The sequence below is a fragment of the Centruroides sculpturatus genome, unplaced genomic scaffold, assembly GCF_000671375.1.
Source record: "Centruroides sculpturatus isolate CEXI.00-Female unplaced genomic scaffold, Cexi_2.0 scaffold611, whole genome shotgun sequence".
Taxonomy (NCBI): domain Eukaryota; kingdom Metazoa; phylum Arthropoda; class Arachnida; order Scorpiones; family Buthidae; genus Centruroides; species Centruroides sculpturatus.
Genome location: NW_019384768.1, coordinates 217,134 through 237,467, shown reverse-complemented (window position 1 = coordinate 237,467; position 20,334 = coordinate 217,134). Strand labels below are relative to the sequence as shown.

The following is a 20,334-nucleotide window of genomic DNA, read 5'->3' as shown; positions in this document are numbered from 1 at the left end:
TCAGTAAGTACCATGTAAAACAAAATTCCACTTAGTTGTGCTCCACCTCAAGTAACCCCAGATGATTGACTAGACACTTGCAACCTTTTACAATTAATAAAAAACAAATATTACATAAAACATTTAAAATATGTTTTATGTTTTTGGTATAATGAATAACATTTTAGTCTAATGTTTTTGAATGTACAGAGCAAAATTTTATTCTACCATATCAAGTACTTTATCTGAGAAAAATATATGTAAGCCAGAGAATATCATTCAGTAGTTATTTGTGTTTGGAATGTAAGAAGCTAGAGAAGCATGATTTTATATCTTAATTAAGAGTTAAATCAGTGCACTAGAGTAGATTAACCTAACCATTTGCCATCTGTGAAAACATGAATCAACATATATCAATCCTACATAAAACATGATCCTACTAAAGTATATACTGTATTATTCACTTACATCATTAAGAGTAACGTTCACATTGATTTTACTAAATTATAATTATGCAATTAAATTTTAAAATATATAAATTATGACATTTACTAAATAATTATATGATGTGTGTTTTTTTTACTTAGGGAGTTGATCAAGATAAATTGGGTATTTACGTTAAATCAGTGGTAAAAGGTGGAGCTGCAGATTTGGTAAGCCTTATTTCAATCAAATTTATTTAATTTTATTTTTATGATGGTTGTAATAATTAATTAATATCAGTTTATTTTTTCATCTGGAAATTTTAAATATTTCAGTTTTAATTTCATATTTATTTTTCAATATAATAAAAGGCTTTAGGATATTAAATATATTATTTTCACTCTTCTAATGCATATGTTTAAAAACAAATAATAATTTTTTTCACAATCAAAAATTATTAACTAAGCATGCTGCTGTTGGATTAATTTTATAATTACAGTATTTTTCTCATGACACTATCTTTTACTCTAGTCTCAAAATAAGATTAAAAGAAATAAAAAATGATTTAATTTAAGTTCATTTTTCACTTTTAAAGCTTTTATTGTAGGCACTGTTATAAAAAAAATTGAAAATTTTACATTGTGTATAATTTATCATTTATGTTTTTTCATGTTATGAAAGGTCAAAATTTTTGTTATCAGATACCATTGTGTTAAAGGAGCTTTTATTATTGACACTTCTTTTTTCTATACTTCCCATAATAACAATAGAAAACACTAATTCATTTTCATGGCTCGCTGAGATATTAGCTTTTACACATTAATCTTTATTCATTTTGAAGGGATGATGACCCTAATGATATGAAGATAATTGACTCGTTAATTTTTTTTAAGTGATTGTCTTTAAAAAACAAACGAAAGAAAGATGAAAAATGATTAATTAATTTATGCTCACATAGGATTTTGAATAAAGATTTTTGAAATATTTTTTAAATTGNAATTAAGTATTAAGTATTAAAAAATTTTAATTTATTATTAAATGTTTTATTTAAACAAAAAATTTAATAATAGGATGGAAGATTACAAGCTGGAGATCAGTTATTAAAAGTAGACGGCCAATCTTTGGTTGGAATTTCTCAAGAAAAGTAAGTTAATTATTCAGGTTATTAAATGTTTTGCTTTTATATACATAGAGAAAAATAAAAAAACATAAGCCAACATTTAGTAATTAGAAAATATGAATGCTGTTAATATTTGCTGATCACAAAAATAAACTTTTTTAATATTAACTGGAAAATTAGTAGCAAATGTTAAAACCTTTATCTTATTATCACAATCTCCATTCTCTTTAAAGTACTCTTATTAGTTTATTAAGTACCTTCAAAATTTTTTTGTCATTTTTCTTTTAAAGCAGTGATCAATTTAGCTTGCCCTTTTGAGCAGTTTTTTTAATGCATTTAACAAACAAGTTTATTTCAAGAATTCTTGACAGGATTAACATTTAGGTTAGATGTGACCAATTGATTTTTTGGATGGTTACATACATCCTAAAACTTGTCCATCACATCATGAACTGCTTGACAGAATGTTGTCCTGTTGATGAAAGTATTGACAACAATGAATGTAATATATGATTGATTGTCTGAAAAGTCTAGACCAGTGGTTCTTACATAGAGGTCCATAGAAAGTTTTCAGGAATCCATGGCTTGGAAGAGTAAACTCAACTTATTATCTTAATTTTGTGTTATTTTGTGAAATTGTTAATTATTGTGTTAAGAAAGAAGCACATATATTACTATATAATATATTTTTTATTTTAATAAAAGTATTTCTGTATAATTGGTTTCTTTTGTAATTGTATTTTATGTGTTAAAAACATTATTCCAAGAGGTCCATGGATCAAAAAAGGTTAAGAATCCCTGGTCTAGATAGATCTTAGTATTCTGAAATTTGTTTAAAACAATCAGTTATCTAAAATCAAATGATAAAAAAATGCCTAAATTAGCATATCTGAAATTTAATGATTGAATAATAATATCATATGGGTGATTTTTAAAGAGCCTTGTACAGTACTTATAAGAGTGTGTATTTAATAGCAACTTATAAAATAGATGCAACACAGAATAAACTATTGCTTGTTTGAAATAATTAATTAAATAAAGTTAAGAGAAAATTAGAAATAATAAGAAAATGCAAAAAATTAACACTTTTTGAAGAAAATTCTTAAGTGTAATTGGGGATAGTGATAAAAGATGATGATTGGAAGTCAGGATGAAAGATTGCAGAAGAAAGGTTGGAAAGACTGACAAATAGTTGTAAGATGAAATCGTATGATTTTTTCAGATATTAAAAAATGTCAATAGTATAATAAGAAATTAGATATAGAAATCTTTGAAATCTAAAAATTATGTACAAACTCAACCAAGTGGACATAATGAGAAATTGGATACAATTAATGCTAGAAATGGGCTAGGAAGCATGAGATAAGAATGATAAAGAGTATATCAGAGATACAAAAGATAAATACCATTTTATTATTAAAAGCCCATCTACAGTTATGGTTGAATAAGTAATTAAATGTGAAGTGTTAGATACAATCTAATTTCAATTTTGTTTAAGAAAATAAGATAATGGGAAATCTTTTAAATGGCTAAGTAAGAAAAATTTATGTCCTTGAATAGAATTTAGACTGTTCACTGACAATAAGAATGATAGAGATACATTCTTATTTATTATAATGGGAATTATAATGAAGAATTTATAAATTTTCTGAAAAATCAATAAAGAATACATATAATTTAGATGTAAGTCATATATTATGTGTGAAGAAGTCTTTTTAAAAGTCTAATTTATGATACAATACAAAACAACTCTTTTTGTTTCCAACTCTTTCTTTTAACAGTTTTTTTTAGTTTTCATAATCTTACTACTGTTGACTGATTAAAGCCAAATCTAGTAATAATGTCATGAATAAAACACATTCTGGCTTGAAAGAAGAAGCTAAAATTGTTTTAAGCCAAAATAGAAACAGGCTTTAAAATATTCTTTTTTTCAAGGTGTCATTTTCTTTTTCATTCTATATTCTTTTAACAATTAACCTGTTAATATATATAAAGAACAGAAATGATTAATTTCTATCTTTTGTATACAAAACAAACAGTGAGCTGATACAAAATCCAAATTATATTACATAATATTTGTTTACTAAAGAAACTTCTACATATATATTAGGTTCACTGACTTACATAAAATATTGATTGAAGTATACTTCTGACAGAAAAATGAAAAAAAGACATTGAGATGATTATGATAGAAAAACCTGAAATTCTAAAATATTTTATTCATCAAGAGACATCAAAGTTTTAATTCTTGGTGTCTATAAAATATGCCATCAAATGGTGGATTTTTGAACACCATCTGTTTATTTTTAAAATAAACAGATGGTGTTCAAAAATCCACCATTTGATGTAAGGTTTTGGAATAAAGCAGTAGTAATAAAAATCTTTAAATTATATCTTTTTTTGGTTTCACTATTGATTAGTTTTTATACTATTTACAATTATTTAATTATATATGTAAAGCTAAAATGTAATGTAGTTTATAATAATTTATTGTAAATAACAACAAAATGTGTGTATTGCATATTCATATTATAGTTTATCACTTTGTGATATGAAAGACTATGGTCAAGAACAGAGCCATTAGTAGTACTATAAAAATTTTTCAGAATCCAAAAAAATCCATGATTAATTAATTTTAACCACTATTGTAGAGTTTTCTAGTTAGAAAAATAAATAAAAAATAACAACACATATATAGCTATGTATCTATTTATGTATGAATATGATTTAACTAGCGAGATATCTCCATTACAGTTAAACAAAACACTCAACAAATTTTAAGAAGACTGAAAAGTGCTTAAAAGCAGTCTAAATGTTTTTGGAACTTTTCCAATTTCATCTTCAGATCCAATAATGACAAAATGAAATATTCTGTTTTAAGTGAATTCATTAGAATGTTCTTTTGTTTTGTTATTGACAAATCTGAAAGATGAAATTGGAAAATTCTGAGAATGTTTATCAGATTTGCTTTTAATCAATTTTACTGGCTTTTTAAAATTTGTAGTGTTTTGAACTGTAATTTGTATGAATAGTTTTATTTATGTGATTAATAAATCTTATTTAATTTGAGATATTTTTCATGTATTATGATTATTTATTTCTTACAAATTAAGTATTAAGTATTAAAAAATTTTAATTTATTATTAAATGTTTTATTTAAACAAAAAATTTAATAATAGGATGGAAGATTACAAGCTGGAGATCAGTTATTAAAAGTAGACGGCCAATCTTTGGTTGGAATTTCTCAAGAAAAGTAAGTTAATTATTCAGGTTATTAAATGTTTTGCTTATATATAAGATCTCCAAAAAAAGCTTTTTGTGTATTCCCAGCTGTTATGTATACATAACAGGAATGTATTGGATTTGTATCAGATTTGACCCTCCCAGTTTTTTGTGAATATTCACATTTTGAGATCTCCTGAAACCAAAAAAGTAAAAAAAAAAAAAAAATCCATGTGTGTGTGCGTTGGCATCTATTTTGTTTAATATCTCAGGTTGGGGTAAAGATTAAGTAACAAAATTTGGCATGGTGGCTTGTATATGAGGGGGCATTGATTCCATCAATTCTGGTGATGAAAGGTTGAGGGGTGGGGAGATAAAGGGGGTTGTGTGTATCTCCAGTAGGGTCAGACTTAATGATGATTTTACTTATTAACATTTATACTTCTTTATAAAACTCATCCTACCCTCAAAATGAAGCTTTTTGCCATTTTATATTAATTAAATTAATAATAAAAAATTTATAACAAAATCTAGTAACAGATGATGTCACACACAATTTTATTAAATTATACTGTAATTAAAATTATAAAAGTTATTTTCTAAATAAGATCTCATAATAGCCAAGAAAGTTATGCAACTCATTGCTGAATTTTTTTGGCTTTTCAAATTAAACTCATGTAAAATAAAAATAAAATTGATAGGTGCTTGTATAATGGATAAAACTTAATAAAATACATATAGAGTGAGAGACTACATAGATAATATAATATTGAGTGCAAATCCCGTGAAATTTTCAATCTGAATTATTTATGCCTGTAGGCTCTAAGAGTTCAAACTTTTTAAATGCAATAGAAGCAGTTAAAAAGATATGATTGACTTCTGGGGAATGCTCATATAGTGTTTGCATAACTTGGCAATGGTTCAGAAAATTTTCTTCTGGTGATGAGCAACTCAAAGATGCTTTCCGGGAAGACCAGCCCTCCACTATTGATAATGACAAATTGAACTCTGGGAAAAATCTGTGATAATACAAATTTGCCAGACACTATCTCAGAGATTCAATATAAGCAATGAAGCTATTAGCTTACATTTACTGTATATAAACTTGGAAAGGGTTTCATATGAATTGACTCCTGCCAAAAAGGAATGGTAGCTGAATATTTACTTAGAATTGTTTTCCTGTAACAAAATGAAGCCATTTTTAGACCATGTGTTAATATGTGAGGAAAAATGAATATTCCACAATAACTATATATAATATTGGCATTGGTTTTCAAGAAGTGAGGCATTGTCATGGGTCTAAAAGCACAATATCCATCTGCAGAAGATTCTTCTGTGTTTATAGTGGACTGCAGCTAGAATGGTCCACTATGAGCTGTTACAATCTGACCAAACTATTGCAGCAGATATGTGCTACTTACATGAAGCATTGCTAAAAAAAGCAGTTTATGTTAGTAAATTTAGTAAATTGCAAATGCATCATATTCCTTCAAAATAATGCCAGGTCTCAAGTTGTATGAGTAATGAGGGACACACTTCAGAGCCATGAATGGTATACATAAATTTATATCTCATTATAAAAAGGTAATTCATTGTGGGATAGTTACTTTGACTAATTTATTTCTATTGTTTTTGGTATGTTTTATGATACAATAAAAATGCCAGAACTTTTTGGGAGATCTGATAGTCACTTTGTGATATGAAAGACTTTGGTCAAGAACAGAGCCATTAGTAGTACTATAAAAATTTTTCAGAATCCAAAAAAATCCATGATTAATTAATTTTAACCACTATTGTAGAGTTTTCTAGTTAGAAAAATAAATAAAAAATAACAACACATATATAGCTATGTATCTATTTATGTATGAATATGATTTAACTAGCGAGATAGCTCCATTACAGTTAAACAAAACACTCAACAAATTTTAAGAAGACTGAAAAGTGCTTAAAAGCAGTCTAAATGTTTTTGGAACTTTTCCAATTTCATCTTCAGATCCAATAATGACAAAATGAAATATTCTGTTTTAAGTGAATTCATTAGAATGTTCTTTTGTTTTGTTATTGACAAATCTGAAAGATGAAATTGGAAAATTCTGAGAATGTTTATCAGATTTGCTTTTAATCAATTTTACTGGCTTTTTAAAATTTGTAGTGTTTTGAACTGTAATTTGTATGAATAGTTTTATTTATGTGATTAATAAATCTTATTTAATTTGAGATATTTTTCATGTATTATGATTATTTATTTCTTACAAATTAAGTATTAAGTATTAAAAAATTTTAATTTATTATTAAATGTTTTATTTAAACAAAAAATTTAATAATAGGATGGAAGATTACAAGCTGGAGATCAGTTATTAAAAGTAGACGGCCAATCTTTGGTTGGAATTTCTCAAGAAAAGTAAGTTAATTATTCAGGTTATTAAATGTTTTGCTTNACAGTTATGCTTGGTCTTTTCCATTGACAGTTTGGGGTTATTGTAATATATTCTCCTTGCAGATAATTATTTTACGCATACAATAAAACCTCAATTTACTGGACTAATTCAGGCAATGGGGTGTCTGTGTACAGCCAAAAGTCTGTTATTATATAATAAAGTTGATTTCACAAATGTATGTGTTAAAAATTGACAAATTAGTTAGTCTATCTGTTTTACTTATGTAGGAAAGTTTTTATAATTAAAATTAGGTATGTATAGGAAGTTTAATTTCATAGAAAAGTTTTCTATATGTATTATTGCTTATGTACTCACCATTGATACGAGACCGTAATAAACAAATATACAATCTAAATCAAAATAAATAAATAAACAAACATTGTTTGGAAAATACACTTTATGAGAAGTGACTCTTGGATTTGAAAAAAAACCTGTTAATTTAATTACATATAAAAAGCATTTTAAAATTAACAGGATGTTAATTTTCACATATGATATATGGATCAGAAATTTTATCCATTTAGTCCAAAGTCTGTTAAAACTAGATTTTACTGTATTAATTTTGTAAATTTGAATTAAATTCCATAATTAAATGTTTTTGTACATCATGAAACTGTTTCTAAAAATAGAATGTAACTGTATGAAGTAAAGAACCTTAGCCTGAAGTTGGACAGTGAATATGCCCAAAAATGTTTGTTATTGTATTAAATAATTGGGCTGGAAGAATAAGATTGTTATATTAATATTTATAAATAGAATAATTAGATATTTCAGAGAAATACATGGTACTTAATATAATAAATTTATCTAAAATTTAATATAGTCATCAGTACATGAAGAAAAATGAATGATTTTGAAAGAGAAATTTATTAGAACTATTTATTTGTTTAAATAATTTTTTTATTCTTAACAATATTAATTAGTATATTTAAAGAATCAGTAAATATATTTGTATGTGAAAAATTTATAAAAACAAATGCAAAATTCTGGTGAATAATTTTTATTTTAAAGTGAATTAATAAATTGACAAAATGTAAATGATTATATTTTTATTACATAACTGAATAAAAAAATTAATGAAGATTAGTTGAAACAAATAGTTTAAAATAAATTTATTTCTTATTATTTTATATGAAATGATTTTAAAAATAAAATGAAATGAAAAAATAAGAAAAAAGTCATACAAACAAACAAAATAAAAATTTTCCAAAATAATAATAATAATAATAACACTAAAATTAAAAATATTAATTCTTCTTTCCTATGAAACATACTTAATGCTGGATATTCAGCTTTACTAGAAATTACTCATATAATTTCAGCATTTAATGTTTTTTGAAAGCACTTCTACAATATTAATTGTACTTGTTTAATATTATAAAAGCTACATTTGTTTTGTTTATTGACAGATAATAGTTATTTATTTATTATTATTATTTTTTAATGCATTTTTTAATTTTTTGAGTAAGTAATTTTTATTTATTGTATTTATCTATTATGTTATTACAAGAAAAATTGTACAAGTGTTAAAAAAGGAAGAACAATAAAAACATGATAATGAATAAGTTATTGTGAAAAATTACTATAGAATGGCATAGTTCAGTGGATAAGAATATATATCAAATATATTTAGGAAAATGAAGTATTATATTAAGTTTTTAGAGTGAGTATAATAGATACAAGAAGAATTGAAACAGTGAGTACACTTTTATAGAAACTTTTCTAGACTGGAAATCCTTATTTGAAATACACTTTTTAAATAATTGTTGCATTAATAAAATTTGCCAGTCGAGTTGACATCATTGATGACATGCTCTTTTCTACCAATGGAACTGTAGTTCTTTCCATTTCAAAAATTACATTTTAGCTTCATCTTTACATTCTATTGTAACTTAACCTGAAGATGATGATTTAAATTCATCAAAAACAAACACTTAATAAGCTACAAAAACTGCAAACCTACATAAACTTTATTGAACATGTTACTGCACAAAATCAACATTTACAATAATTCGTGCATATAATAATTGTACAGACATTTAATGTGTACATATGATTTAGACATACTACACATGCTTGAGTATGAAAAACCTATTTTCAGGTGTGCTGTCCTTGTATTAATCAGTGGAAAAGAAAATACATTAGTTATGCACATTACTGAACACACAACATATATACTAACTCTTTCTATAAGGAAACAATGTTTGTTTTTGTTCAACACAATACAGTGTAGACTAAGTATAATTTACTGAATTACACTGTGTATGAGTTTTTTTTTTGGAGACAGCATTGAATGGAACTACTACTACTGTTCATATTGAGTCATTGATGTTTTCTCTTATATCACCACAAGATGGTGTCCCAACAAAATTCATTTTTAGATCCTTTCAAACATGTTATGATGTGTTTTATTTTAGAAGTTGTTCAGCACAGCATGGCGATTTGTCTCTGGATATATTGTAATGCAAGTTTATTTCTGCAAATTTAACAAATTTTTGATGTGTTCAGTTGCCTCATAACAGGAGTATTGTGTGGCTTCAATCACTTCATGATGTTTTTCTTCTTCTGTTTCTTTAGCTCTTTGTGGATTCATAATGATTTCATCATTTAGCCAAAACTTTCACAACAGTTTCACTATTCTCTACATGTAGCCACTTCAAGCCCAATGTGGGTTCAGCATATCTCATGAAAATTTCTGAAATTCTGAAGGTTTAATCTTATGTCCCTCAGAGCAATAAGTTGTCAATTTTTTAATTTTTTTTCCTGATAAATAAAAGTGTGCATTCTAAGCTTACATCTTTTTAAACCAGAGTACAATAAAAGAAACTTTGGGGCCGAGTGCCAAAGGTATGGGATAGCTTAATTAAATACACTAAATATTTTTTTCTTTAAATATACTGTGCTGAAATGGGGGACATCTTATATGCTGTAAAATATGGTATCTTTGTATTGATTACATAGCTATCAGTAACAGTCTTGGCCATCCAGTCAGTCTAAATACAACTTTTAAACAATGTTTCAATGTTTTCTCACCTGGTCATCTGCCATTTATCCTGTGTGATGGAATGGTATGCTCCTATCTATAATAATCTGTATAATGAGGTTATTATTTGATCTCTCTCATTCTAATATTCTAATATAATTTTATGTATATAATTTATAAGTGTAATTATAAATTCAATTGTAAAATTAGAAAACTGTTAGAGGTGCTAACAAATGATTTGATAAGTTTACTTCTAATGTTGATTGATATGTGAATCGTCCAATTTCTGTTAGTTAAGTAGGATTTTGATTTGTGCTTTGGAAGAAATCATTTTATTATTTTATTAGAATTTATTTTACATGATATAAAAGTTATATAGGAAGTAGACTTTGCAGAAGAAATATTTAATTAAATTGGAAATTATTGGATAACAAATTTAACTGAAGATAGAAATTCTTTTAATACTTTTAAAATTCTTTTAATACTTTTTTAAATATGATTATTCTTTTAGAAAAATCATATTTAAAAAAGGCATTTTTCTATAAAATCAAATAGTTGATTTTATAGAAAAATGCCTTTTTTAAATATGATTTTACTCAGAGACATGCCACTGACTCAGTGTCATCAGTTTGTATATATATAATACTAATCCACTAGTGTTACATATAATTTGTGTTTTGGTTATTTATTGGCTCTTAATTGGTCAATTTCTTTTTTATTTTAGTAATTTTTTTTTACAAAAACAAACCCACAGTCAAAGAACCAAAATATCTTAGTTTTAGAAATGTTATTGAAATGTTTTGTTTCTAAATAAAAATGAAAGAATATCTGTTGTATTTAATATGTTTCCTATACACTTCTAAACCTTTGACCAATCTGAATCAAATTTTTCAGATACTTTCAAACCCTGCAGAAAATACAGAACCTATCATGAAACCAGGACAGACAATCTCTGATATCATAGCTTTGTCACTTTGTGATAAATTAAGTTTAATGCATTATATAAGTAAGCATTACCTAATAATTAGTGAAAATACTGTGTGGTTTATGAATCATATATATTCATAATGATAATCTTAGAGTATAGGATCATCACCTGGATTTGGTAGCCTGCTAAACTAACTGTTAACTCCAAGCTTTTAATATGGTTTTAATGTTTGTCCTTATTACTTTATACTTGGGCAACACTGGGCACATTTGTTATATCTGTGAAATAAAATGTGTTTATTAAAATAAAAGAATTTGTAAAATTCAAATTGTAAAATAGTTTTGAATGACTTCAGTTCTGTATATTTGAAACTATATATAATAAAGTTTTATACAGTCGACCCCCCTATAACACGGTAGATACGCTCCTGTTTTTATGAATCCAGCTTCTAGGAGTCCAGCCAATCACAGCCCAGCACGTATGCAGTTTACGGACTACAGCTGTTTGAAAGGTTTCTTCCATAAAATTAATCGATTCTAGACTAATTTGACTCAACATTTCCAAAAATACGTATAATTTTTTGGGAATAATCCATATAAACTATGCTATAAACAAAAAATTGTAGGATTACTTACTGAGTGTGCACCATTTGACTACGCTGTTGCTTAAGCTTGTTTTCGTCGTGGAGATTGTCATCGAATGGCACTCACGTGCTTCCTGATAAATTATTTTTTTTGCGAAAAATTCACTGAACTTTAGCGACATCATTAATATAAATATAATTTTTATGGACGTTAAATAATAAATGGTTTTTGGTAGGTCCGCTGCTTGTTTAAACTCAATGGTTGTGCAATCCTGTCACGACACGAGTTGGCGATGACATTTTACCGAATTATAGGAGGTTTTTTAGCATGTTTGTACGAATACTGTCGCAGTTTTTTCGCCATGATATAGGAATCCGAACTATAGGAACCAGTGTTATAGGGGGGTCGACTGTATTATATCTTTAAAATTTAGGCATTTTAATCAATATAATATTGTAACTTTAAAATTTTTTCATATGTTTTTGTAAGTTTAATATATTTGGAAATAAGTTAAATTATATATTTATTTATAAATATAATTAATATACTAAATAACGTGAAAGTGCAAGTTGAGAATAGAATTCAAAAACATTTTTAAAATGTTGAGAGTATCAGTTATTATTACAGTCAAACCTGTTTATAATGGAACCTGTATATAGTGGAAACTTGTCTATTATGGAAGAGTTGTTCAGTCCCTTGGGGTTTTGTTATAGACAGGTTTGACTGTATTTAATTAAAATAACTAGAAATTTAACAGATGCAACAAAGTCTATAACAGTAACGGAAAATGTGACCCATGCAACAATTTCAATTAAATGTTTAGAAAGCATTAGATTTTTATAAATTATAAAAATATATTTGTTAGATTTCAAAATTCTTTGTATGTAAGTTAGTATGAAAGTGCATCCTAAAACTATTGAGGAAAGCCTTAAAAGCAACTAATTATGAACGTCAGTTAGTTATCATCAAATAAACAAAAGATGATTTTCCATTAAACAAAATATTTATTTCTGTTATAATCAATTATCATCATCTTTACATTTATATAGAATTTATTGTTACATGTCATACAGATTGAAAAGTGTTAAATTATTAGAGTGATATACAATTTGGAGTTAATAAATTTTGAATTCAATTTTGACCGATCTTCGGAAAAAGATTTGTCATCACTGGTCTGTAATATATAAATGTGGCTTTGACAAATTATAAAATATAAAAAAAATAGGAATTTTAAAATAATTTAACCAAAAAGATTATTAACAAAAGAGTTAATTCTTGGAGTTGTTGGTATTGTCGTCATAAATTTTCCTAAAATATTTTAAATGTATCAAATATTTTTAATGTTCTATATACAAAATATTCATTTAATGCAATCATACTTTTTTCTATATTGTATTGCTAGTTGGCTGTTGCTTCATATTTGCTTTTTATTATAATTGTTTTTCATTTTTTAATACTAGCTGACTGTTTTTTTTTATTTGAATATATGCTAGGTGCTTAATTAATTGTTAATTTATAAAAAAATTTTAAATATAAATTGCATATTAAATGGACAATAATAATAATAATAATTTTTGTTTACACATATTTATCCTTTATATTAAAATTTGTGCATTTATTTTAAAAGCATTTCAACAAAATTTATTTAAAGTTTAATAATAGCAATTAAAATTATCAGTTGTTTTTATTTATTAAAATTTTTGGTTCATATACTGTCTATCAGCACTAATATATTAAGCTCTTTTTTCCTTTCATTCTTTCCTATTATTTAAAATTGATAACATTTTCTATAAAGGATCTGCTCCTCCTCCTTACATGATTCAAGATAAACAACTAACTACAAGTTTTTCTCATCCTGTTCCTAATCTTCAGCAATATACTCTTCAGCAAGCATCTTGTTTTTCTTATTATTCTGCATCTCGCTTAGAAAGAGTTAATCCAACGATTCATAAGACAAATTCTTCAACAGCTTTTGCTGTTTCTCCTAGACAATGGGAAGCTGTGCAAACCCTTGATAGATCTGCAGGTCATTCCAAACAAAAGAAGGGAATAATAATTAATCAGCAAACTCCATTTTCATATTTAAAAGGTCCTTTAAAAAATTCTTTACTAATACATAGCTGTTCAGCACAAAAGACTATTGATGAAATTCCTAAAGACAGACCAAAAAGTGATGAATCACTTCTAGAACATCCTAACAGGTGCTCTTGTCCTCAGTGTTGCCCATCCTGTCGTTGGGAATTGATCACTGGACGTCCCTGGAGTGATGAATCTATTGGTTCTAATCCTAGAAGTTGTTCTTGTGAAGAATGCTGTCCCACTTGCCGATTACAACGAAATTTAAAATTTCGCCAAAGAAATGCTAGAATTCCTTACGAAGTTTCTTTTTGCAAATTATGTGAAAGGAATTATCAAGCATACCAACAATCATTATTCAGATTATCCATGTTAAATACAATACCAAACAGTATGGAAATACCTTCTTTGGCCGAATGTACTTGCTATATGTGCCATCATGGAACACTTTCATCATTATGGACAGCAACATCTAATGTTCAATTCATACAAGATATGTCAAAGGCAGAAAATAGAGAATCAAATAATTTAACAAGGAATGTTTCAAAGCCTTTGCGAAAACAAACATCTTACACATTTCAAGAAAAACAAGAAATTAAACAAAAATCATATCATTCAAGCCTTGAAGGTTTTATAGATTCACCAAAAGAAGAGAATGAGACAAGAGATATAACATCTCAGCTTGTTTCTGCTTCCATGACTAACGTCAATTCTTCTGCAAAATTAAATAGTATGTATAACCTCAATTAACCCATAATCTTTTATATATGTGCACTGCTTTTTCTTCTATTTCTGTGCTTTGCATGCTAAATTTAAAATTTCTAATTTAAAAAGTTTCAATTTATAATTTNGACATCCACCACCAGCTTACAGTGCAACTCCTGGACCTGTAGGTCGACCTGGATCACAACCAAATTTACATCATCAGTCGCAACAAGCACAACAATTAATTCAAGAAGAAAGACATTATCAAAATATTAGCATGTATCAACAACAAAATAGTCATTCATTATCAAGGTAAGGGTCATTGAAAATTGTTTAACAATTTATTTATAATAACTATAAAATATGGAAAATACTAAAATTTGATATTTTTTAATTTAAAATAATAAGTTAGTATTAGAAATATACCTATGCAGAATACAGCAATGCCTTGTTATTCTACTGATATTGTTATAATTATCATTATAAAATTATAAATGTAATCTGAAATTGAAGAACATGATATATTTGAAGAGCAACCAGTATAACAGTTGTAAGCAGGTGTTATAAAAACAATGTACTTTGCTGAATTATAAATAAAAAAATAAATATTAGAAGTGAATATTTAAAAAACTTTGAGATAGTTTGAAAATTAGAAATATACAGTATTTTGAATTTAATTAATTAAAGATAATGCAATTTTCTTATTTCAAATTTTAGATGTTATTATTAAAATTCATCTAAAATGTAAATATATTTTAAAACAGCTAATAAGATTCTGATTTATATATCTGTTACTAGTAAAATTCAGATCTTGTTAAATATTCATTTTCACATTGGAAAAACAAAACTCATTTCACTAAATATTATGTCTAATTGTTGCATTCAATACTGGGGTACAGAGAGTTCTACCAATTAAAATGTCACATTAACATTGTTATGCAGTAGATAATAACTCCATGAGCTGTTATTACCTATTGCATAATATAAACTTCATTAGTGCATCCTTTCTTTTGTCAGTGCTATCCATTGCTATCTGAGTCTTCTATGTCATTCCACCATCTTTCCAGAGTGTCTGTCCCCCTCTCTCTATTCTCCATTATTTTTTCCAATGTGTTCTACCTGTTGTTGTTTGTTCTCTCTTATTTTCTCCATGATATATTTTACTTGTGTCTTCTTGTCTGTCTCTGTTATTCACTTATTTTTTCTGACTCTTATTGTAACTCCTAGCATTAACTTCCAATGGAAAAAGCAACATTTAAATATTTTGGATAAATCAAAGCATATTGATATAATTTTTCATAGAGATTTACTGATAATTGTTGTTTTTGGTTTCCCATTAATTTTGATTTAAACACACTTTTTATCTATTAAGAAAACAAATTAATTTCATTAGATTCTAAACAATTTTGATAAAAACAAAATTATCTTATTTAGACTTTACAAGAATTTGAAGAGTAAAGAATTTCTTAATGGAATGTATTATTATTTTTATATTCGTATAAAACTTTATATTTATTTTAAAATTTAAGTCAGATTTAAAACTTAATAGACTTATCACTTATCTTATATTCAAAAATCACAAAATACATGCTTTATCTTTAAAAATGAATACATTTTAATCCTGTAATATATAGCACAGATCTGTCTCAAATCATACATGCAAATTTTATTATTTTATAGAATATATGAAATCTAACAAGTTACTGAGAATAGAAAAATTTATGGTAATTATATATATTTTCCAATTCTGAAATGCCATTTGAACAATGAACAGGTTTGTATAAGTGATCTATACAAAAATCCCAGTCATTAGTTATGCTAATAAAAATTGTTTTTGTATTGCAATATAGCATTACATTTTATTTATTTATGTGAGAAATAAATATATTTTGAGTTACATACTCTTTCACTACAATAACAGAACAACTGAAAGTGCTAAAGTAAAAAAACCTTGCTATTTTTAAACTAATTTAAAATTAACATAGCAATTTTACCTTTATCATAAAAAATCATTGCTATCTCATGAAAATTGTAATAATAAGAATAATTAAGATTTTTAAAATCAATTAGATTGATTCATTTAATTTTTTTGCTACATAATTGAATGAAATGAATTAAAATAAAGATTGTGTCTATAGAAGAGAAGTTTTATTTTATTTTTTATTGTTAAAATAGAAGTTGAATACAGTTATCCCTTGTAAAACATGGTAGATACATTCCGAAAAAGTGGCATGTTACATGAATTCATGCTATACAAAACAAAAAACTAATGTAAACCATAAGATGATGCTCCAGAAGTTAATAAAAGTATACTATTCTTTTTTATTACTAAGAAAAACATGTTTATTAAAGCAATCAATACTTTTATTTCTGGTCAATAATTAATTAACAATCACTATTAAAAGTACTGTATTATGCATTAATATTAATTTTAGTTAAATAACAGTGTTTACTTTTAACAGAGTATCATCGTCATTTCAACTTTTTTTTGCTGATTTTCATATTTTTTATTTTTAACATAAAAAATTCTTATGGACAACAAAATAAAAATATGTTATTAATGGAAAATTTGTTCTAGCAGATTACATTTGTGAAGTTGAGTACTGAGCGACTTTTATCCAGAATTTGTGTTCAAATATTGAATTGTTCGAGTACCAAGATACTATTGTATTTTGTTTGTCATTTTATAAATGATTGCTTACGGTTAAAAAAATGTTTACACTTACCTAAAAATGTTTAAAGTTTACTAAATATAAAGATTAATCCATAAAAAGAAAACACAGTGATGGTCTTAAAAGCTAAAGTCTGAAAGCAATGACACTTGGTTAATAGGAAAGTTAGTGCAATTTTTTTCTTTCTTGTCCTATCAGTTTTCATTAAAGTAAACCTGATGAGAATTGCAAAATAATTTGAAAATTTCAATATTCTAAAATCTATTTTTGAGACAAGACATGTGCTTACTTGAATTAAAAACAAATATATATATATCAAATAACAAAGTTTAGTTTACACTTAAAAATGTGAAATTTGTACAGAGGATTTCCAAAACTATGTTAGAGTGAAACCAGAAGTTGTTTTATACGGGGATATCCCCAATTTTTAAACTGTATTAGAGTGAACCCATGTTGTACGAGGGATACCTGTATGTACTTGATCTTAATTGAAGCTTAAGCTTATTATTTATACATTTAAATTTTAGATATTTCATATTAAATGTTCAAAAAATTTTCTTTTCTTTTATATAAAGGATTTAATAATAATAATGTTTGCTACTTATATATTACAATAAATATTATATTAATTTTTTCTAAGTTATATAAAATTGTTAAATTCTAATAATATTTCTTCTTAACTATCAATTGGATTATTTAAATCAAACTTTATAAATTTATATAATGATAATTTAATTTTTAAAATTGACTATAAGTCAATTGAATAAGATTGGGATTTTCACTTTTGAGTATTTAATAGAGATAATATAGTAAAAATAAAAACTCTGTTGTTTAATTTCATATAAATATTTATATTTTTATTATTAATTATAATTATACATTTTTTAAAATTAATTAATTATTAAAATTTAATTAGGACCTCATAGACTTAGTGAACGAGATATTCCAAGCAGAGTTATGCATGATCAAAATTATGATCCACGATTGTTTAATGTCTCAGGTAGTAGAATTCAAGGAAGTAAAAGTGTTCCTTCTTTAAATAGTAAGTAAAAGTTAAATAAATTAAAAGATTTAAAAATAATATACAGGTAACACTCTGTATTCATGTGTTTGCAAAACATTGTGATCAACCACGTGACTGCTTGCAAAACATTTGCATATAAGCAAATTGCTTTCACAATATTTCAATTATAGTACATTACTTGTAGTGTACTTGTAAAAACTTGCTTTCTGTTGTCTGTAATTTTTATATATTTCGACATAACCAAAGTACAGAAACCAGGACCAACTTGATGGGTGAGACAAATAGGCAAGGTCAAAATGTTCAAAAGAAGAAGAAGAAAATGAAAATACTAAGTTCTGAAGTTCTGTGAATATACATTAAAGTTATTTATAAATAGTTTATACTGTATAAATGTGTCATTGCTAGAAGTTTCTCACTGACACCTGCTTTGGATGCAAGGGTAATGAAAATTGGTTTTATTTCTGGTGCATGTTGCCATTAAGCTGACACTGATGATAACTACTGTACTACCAAACTGATGTCACCATACACATGATAACACTATACAGAAAGCCGCAGAACCCACAAATGGACATGCTTGTTATAAAAAGTTTGCATGACAATGAAGAGGAAGATGATAAACAGGAAAAATGCCAAAGCTACCAATGGCAGCTAATAGCATTCAAAAATATACAGCACTATTGATAGTTTGTGCAAGGAGTTGCAAGACTCAGTGTTTATTCCTAAATGCAGTCTTAAGTTTAAGTGAGCATTGGAAGCAGCTGACTCCCCATGCTGAAGTCTTGAAGGACATGAATAAAAAAGCTTGTCATAAAACTAACTGTTGTATGACAAGCTTTTTTATTCATGTCTGTAACTGTTCTACAATCATCTTAAAATGTGAGATTAATGTTTTTAATATAAATGAATAAAATAAGCTTTGTTATTATTTGCTTATTGAATCATCCAAAAAAATTTAAGTATTCCCAAGACATCAACATGCTTCAGCTCAGCTATGTTGACTCAGAAGAAAGTGAATACCAAGAGTTACCTGTATATAAAAATAAAACTTGATTTAACAGAATTTTTGTAAAAATATTTTTTTTAATACTTGAAATTTCTAAACTATGAATATTGTTATTTATATAATTAATTCACTGTATATCTCCAAATGTATGTATTTGAAAATATACAATTAATTAATGATATTTTACTCGATGACAGAGAAAAATATAAATTTATTTTTTCTTTGTTACTTGGTATTGATATTTATTACTTTACTGTAATAAAAATGTTTTAGAATATTAAAACTAAGATATTGAGTTAATCTGATTAATTATCAGATGTTTTTAATTTTTTGGTTTTACTTTATTGTAAGGAAAAGAATATTCATTGTAGCGATCACGCTTTAAATTGTAATAAATACAAGCCTGTTCTTCGATCCATTTTGATTTTCTATCAAAATAGATTGAAGAACAATTTAAAGGCAACTCAGTTATCTATCAGTGTTGATCTGACATTACTTTAGTGAACACATCTGGGCTGTATCACTTGGACACCAGAGAGGGTTTACTTGAGCGGTTCTGTGTTCACAATGAATTTACACCTGCCGAATTACTTCATTGACATACACTTTATTACTTCTTCAGTCAGTCTCAAAAATAGTCTGGAAGTAAGCAGGGATTTTTAATCTGCAATTGTGAAGAGTACTGCATTGATAGAAAGTGCAAATGTTATTTGAAAGATATCAACTATAATTTGAAGTGTTGGTCTAACAGTTCTAGCAAAAATAATTGAACTTGACCTTGATTGATTATTTTACATATTTAATCATATATTCCAAAGGTGGAACTATAATGGCACAAAGTAATCCAGTCAAACCAGAGTTTGTATATGTCAAGCAAAAAGCTTATGATCAATGATCAGACCCCTGGGCTAGATGATACTTTTTTTTTCAATTAAGAAAATAAAAGTTTTTTTGGAAGATACAAATTCTATATTTTGCAGCATGGGTGGGATTATAGAAGAGGAGAGACCTATATTAGAATTTTGAAACTTGGCCCAAAATGAAGCTATTCTGCTTCTTGATATATCCGGAACTACTACAAAATAAACAGGAAATGGCCATGACACATTGTGGTATGTTGATAATGCTAGAATATGTTGTTGTCATATTTTTAACTGTCACAAGATGAATTTTG

General features: G+C 26.2%; 1 protein-coding gene across 1 annotated transcript in view; it reads left to right on the top strand.

The window, feature by feature from the left end:
- Positions 1-20,334, top strand: part of LOC111628935 (afadin-like) — a 111,721-nt gene that overhangs the window by 66,638 nt on the left and 24,749 nt on the right. The window contains 8 exon segments of the mRNA XM_023372793.1: positions 567-632; positions 1,473-1,546; positions 3,518-3,560; positions 4,702-4,755; positions 7,072-7,145; positions 7,187-7,224; positions 13,416-14,483; positions 18,047-18,172. Coding sequence (XP_023228561.1) covers positions 567-632; positions 1,473-1,546; positions 3,518-3,560; positions 4,702-4,755; positions 7,072-7,145; positions 7,187-7,224; positions 13,416-14,483; positions 18,047-18,172 — 1,543 coding nt within the window.